Source organism: Glycine soja, chromosome 11 (assembly GCF_004193775.1).
Source record: "Glycine soja cultivar W05 chromosome 11, ASM419377v2, whole genome shotgun sequence".
Lineage (NCBI taxonomy): Eukaryota > Viridiplantae > Streptophyta > Magnoliopsida > Fabales > Fabaceae > Glycine > Glycine soja.
Window position 1 is genome coordinate 17,150,550 of NC_041012.1, and position 4,983 is coordinate 17,155,532.

At 30.0% G+C, this 4,983-nt stretch overlaps 1 protein-coding gene across 2 annotated transcripts; it reads right to left on the reverse strand.

The window, feature by feature from the left end:
- Positions 1-574: 574 nt before the first annotated feature.
- Positions 575-3,661, reverse strand: LOC114373598 (SNF1-related protein kinase regulatory subunit beta-3-like). Of its 2 annotated transcripts, none has more exons than XM_028331093.1 (3): positions 3,489-3,661; positions 1,169-1,267; positions 575-1,086 (listed from the first exon to the last, which is right to left on the reverse strand). In XM_028331093.1, the coding sequence occupies exons 2-3, from the start codon at positions 1,193-1,195 to the stop codon at positions 760-762; spliced, it is 354 nt and encodes a 117-aa protein (XP_028186894.1). In that variant the 5' UTR covers positions 1,196-1,267; positions 3,489-3,661; the 3' UTR covers positions 575-759. The 2 variants fall into 2 exon arrangements, with proteins under 2 accessions (XP_028186894.1, XP_028186895.1); XM_028331094.1 differs by lacking the exon at positions 3,489-3,661 and adding an exon at positions 1,678-3,449.
- Between the last annotated feature and the right edge of the window lie 1,322 nt (positions 3,662-4,983).

Here is a 4,983-nt window from a genome sequence, read left to right on the forward strand (position 1 = left end):
TGGAAGGGAAATGATTTAGAAATAATGGATGTTGAATCTTATGCTAATTTCTAGGGTGGTTTAAAAACACAATAAACACAACAAAGACCCTAATGGATAACGAGACAGCACATTATGGGTAATTGGGCATTCGACATTCCACTCCGATTCTGAGAAATATCCAGTTTAAGTTATTGAAGAACCAATCTTCTTAGATAAAATTTGCTTTGCTTTTTTTTTTTTTTAATGCAAAAATATATTTTAATAGCTTTGACAAGTTATTTAGATTATATTAATATTTGCAAAATTATGGATTTCAGACTTCATAGTTTGAAAAGAAGTGATTTGTAAACATTTTTTCATTGATTCACTTCTAAAGCTGTAGTTTCATTAATTTTGCTGATATCAAGTGTTAGCGCTAATCTTAAACATTTAAAAACAATTGCATTTCATTAAAAAAATATTTATCACAAAATATAAAAATGTAATAATTTTTTCAATAAATTTTTACTTGAATTATTCAAAAAGTATGTTGGTGAGTCACTTTAAATCCCTACAATATCATCCTATCCATTGAACCACTAATAACCAAAACTCAAAAAAAAAAAGGGTTTATAACCTGTCTGTACCACATAACATTAAAACGTATTTACAAATACAGCTTAATTACCAAGAAACAATCTAAAGTTCATTAAAATATCATTTCCAGTAATTAGAATATGGAGTCTACAATAAATCATTACAAACCATCGGTGATCGAGGTTTTTAATATTATGCACACTAAATGCTTGTATTTCCCCTTCTTTGGACTGGTTTGTAAAGCACGACTGTAACATATTTAGAGTGGAAACGATGAGTGAATCCCAACGCCACCACAGATCTTGGTGATTCTCTATTCTCGATGTAAAGATGATTTAGAATCACATTCTGAGGCAATGGAACAGTTCCTGCAGTGTCTCTATTAGCAGGATAATTTAGCAAAGTATGCTGTAAATGTGAAGGGACCATAGGTGGATCCCTTGCCTCATCTTCATTTCCAGGGTAGACATTGTTATAACTAGAATCAGGAGATTTTGGAACTTCAAATCCCGCCACAGTTACTTCATCCTGCAGGTAGATTGTATCTTTTAGACCAACTAGGCTACTATGAACAGGTAATTGATGAAAATATAAAGAATAAATCACTTGCATGATTTTCAGAGTGAGAATTGCTCATCTTGGAGAATTGGAGCCCAACCGCTAACGGTGTGAATGCATCAATTAGAGCCCAAGTGAGATTCCAATATACCTGAAGAAAGAGTAGCTTGGTCTTTAATGCATATAAACTTGATGCAGTTAATCTAAGGAGGCAACATTTACAAACATGCACACTACATACACACACACACACACAGCAAATCTGCAACCAAATTAGAACTGCTCAAACAACAAAATGGATCATTTGTTCTCACATATGTCTGTCAAAGGCCTGTGTGCAGGGGAGAATGCTTGTGTTTTACTAACACGGTGCATTTGAGCAAAGGGTAAAATCAACATCAAGATGGACAAAAGATCAAATTAAAAGTCATTCAGTAATTGCAATCCTAGTAGTAAACTGAACTATTGTTTTCTTCAGTTTTCACAAGGAACAAAGTGAATGCAGGTTTTAGTCATAATCCATAATCATATCCTCAGCATAAATCTTCTAAACTGACTCACCTTTATTGTATAAGGTTATGCAAGCTCCATTCTCCCAGAATGAATTGCATGTTGAACTATGTAATAAGGACCTAACCAGCAAAACTTTTCTCATGTGCACATGTCACCCTCCATCAATGATAATAAAGACACAAGACACAAGGTAAGGTCACTCACATGCCAAACTTGATCAGCCATTCAGCCCTACAACTTAAGTAATGAGAACTAGCTAAGTGGTAAAGTGCATTTAATTCAGAAAAGTTAGGAATTTGTCTCTATATCATGTACCTCCGTACTTTTTTTTTTTTGTAAACATGTACCTCCGTACTTGCAAGTAGCAACCATCAACCAAAAAGAAGTTCCATATGCAGCACCTTTGTAATATTCTTTATAATTGACTCTTTCATAAATCGTCAAATGCCTGGCCATTGGCAAACCCCACCTCAAATAACTACCCCTCCCAAAGGTGAAAAGAAATTTATGATGTTCAAGTATGCATGAGAAAAATAATTTCAAAAATAAATTATTAATGATGCGACTTTAGGAGCTGAGTCAGTGGATGTTGATCTCCAAAGTTTTTATTTATCCAAAAATCTTTGAAATATTAACTTGTCCAACTAGTGTTTTTTGATAAAGCATAGACCAAAGTATATAAATGGAAATGAGGATGAACTCATAAGAAACTCATAATCCAGCAATGCAAGGAAAGATATCTTAGTAATGCAAAAATTTGCAGTGTCTAATCTTTAAGAAAACTTACAGGCAGAACTCAATCAAAATGAATGAACTGAAACCCTAGTTACCATTTTACTCGTAATCCACAATAAATTTTATTCTTTTCAGCTGATGCTAATATTAAAAGTACATTAATGAAATGCAAAACCCAAACTTCCAATATAATTCTAGATATCATTCCAATCTAGCTAAGGCAAATTGGGAAAAGCTACTCTTAACAACAGCATATACTAAAGGCTTAACCATAATGGTACGCTTCAAATTTGGCATTTGGCTGAACAAAACTAGCATTAGAATTCTCATCAATAACCAAAATTGGATATTTGCGTATGAAAGTCTCATTAAGCAGTTCACCCCACAAGCACCAGGGAGGAAATACATAAGCCATAAGTATTGACGCAAAAAGCAATAATAACACAAATACACAAGTTGAAACCATGAAGGTTAACATAGATGGAGTTTTTCATTTTCAGTTCAAGGGATCCACAGTCCACTCAGAAGGTAAAAAAAAAAAAAGAAGAGGATCTACTGCAGTTAATGAACACAACTAAATACACTTAACAAAAAAACACAAGTGAAAATACTCCATGCTAACCAACAATCAAGCTACAAGCCCACATGAAAATTGGAAACGTTCCATATAAAACAATAATAAATCACTCAACTAAGATTATAATTTATAACTGCATTTCTTTCTTCCTAAGAAAACCTGGCCCTAAATCCTTACTTCATTAGCAGTCACACCACATAGAATCATAAAACAAGATGCAGTTCCCATGTTTCCTTCATATTTTTTTCCACAGAATCAAACTAAAACCAACTTTCCCACCCAAACAACCAGAAACAAAAAAACAGAGCACAAAGCACATATTGCATCATTCATTAATTTTCATTTTCAAAACAAAAATACCCCAAATCGAGCATTCCAGTTCCACTAAATTCGAGCTGCGAACCCAAACACGGAACAACAAGCACACAGAGGGGAAGGAAAAATCCTAATTCACAAAAAAAATTCACTGCCAAAACCGCATGCCAAGTGCAGAACACATTGAAGGAAGAAAAGTGAGGAGAAACAAAACAATTAAATAAAATCATACCGCGTCGCACGATTCGGTGGGATTTGGCGTGATAGAGAAAGGGAATCGAAAACAAAACGCATGAATTGGAAGAAAGGGAAAGTGCAACTCTGCAAACCCTAATAGCGATGCAAAAAGAGAAAACAATGTTGTGTGGTGTGTCCGGACACGAGGAATTTTGTCTCAAAAAAGTTAAATTCAATTAAATAATTGGTTCAGTTATCGAGTTTTAACATTAACCATTTCGCGACTAATTTAATAAGGCAAATGTTAACGAGTTTAATTTCTATATATTGAAAATAATGTAAAACCGTTTTGCATATTCAATTATAAATGTTAATTAGTGTAATTAGTTTATTGATTCAGAAATTAGAAAGAGAAATATTTTTATTAAAAAATATAAAATTATAGGTCCATAATTTTTTTTGTTTTTTACAATAAATATTTTTTATTTTTTTAATTAATGCTCTACGAGAAGTTAGCAAGATCCATTTAATAATAGAGTTTAATTTTTATGCCGAGGGTTTAAAATAGAATGTCATCTAATTATAAATCATCATTTAAATTATTTTAGGATAATTTTTAAAGTCAATAAATTTAACATATATAGTAAATCATGATAAAATGTTTCTCTTGTCTTGATTAAAAGCAAAAAAACAAAATTTCATATTTATTAAGAAAACTAGTTAACTTTATTAAATTATCTTATTTTCAATTAAAAATATACATTTTTTTAAATTATTTTTCATTGGAACTTAATATCAAACATAAAAAAATTTAATCTTAATAAATGAAAAATATTTTAGAGATAGTTTCATTAAATGAGACATATGTAATTGAAATTTATTTATATTTGAGATGAAACAATAAGAGACCTTTATTATTTATATTCAAGACTAAAGTAGCTAGTTTCTCATCTCATTTTTTTTATTTTAGACTGAATTATATTATTATATTATATAATAAATATATACTCTATCAATTTATTATAGAATACTTAAATTAATAATATATTTAAATTAAATTCTTTTTTAAAGCTACTACTGTTAATGTTTTATAAATTTTTAGTATCATTCATGATTTTTCAATTATGTTTCTATTTATATTATTATATTAATATTTTATATAGAATTATTAAATGCAAAATTGATGTATTTAATGTTTTTAAATAAATTACATTATATATTTTAAACTTAATTATGAATTTGGTTTCCAAATTATATTAAAATGTTGAATTTGGTCACCAAATTTTTAAAATATTCAATTTAATCTTAAAATTATTGTAAAACATATTAATGTGAGCTTTTCTGTCAAATTAAGCTAATGCCATTAGGATCCCAAAATCCAGCCGTTTTTGAATCTCCAAGTTTATGAATAATGATGATTTTTAACTTGCACTATATTTACTATTAGTTTATGAATAATGGTGATTAAAAACCATCACTACCAGTAAACAAAAGCAGTTGGAAATCATTATTTTCATGATGTCAACTTAATTAGACGAAAAGGATAAAAT

Bases quoted from the DNA above. Each gene is read 5' to 3' on its own strand.
- LOC114373598 (XM_028331093.1), bottom strand. From the start codon at position 1,195: ATGAGCAATTCTCACTCTGAAAATCAT. The intron at 1,087-1,168 runs GCAAGTGATTTA...ATCTACCTGCAG, and splicing joins ATTCTCACTCTGAAAATCAT to GATGAAGTAACTGTGGCGGG.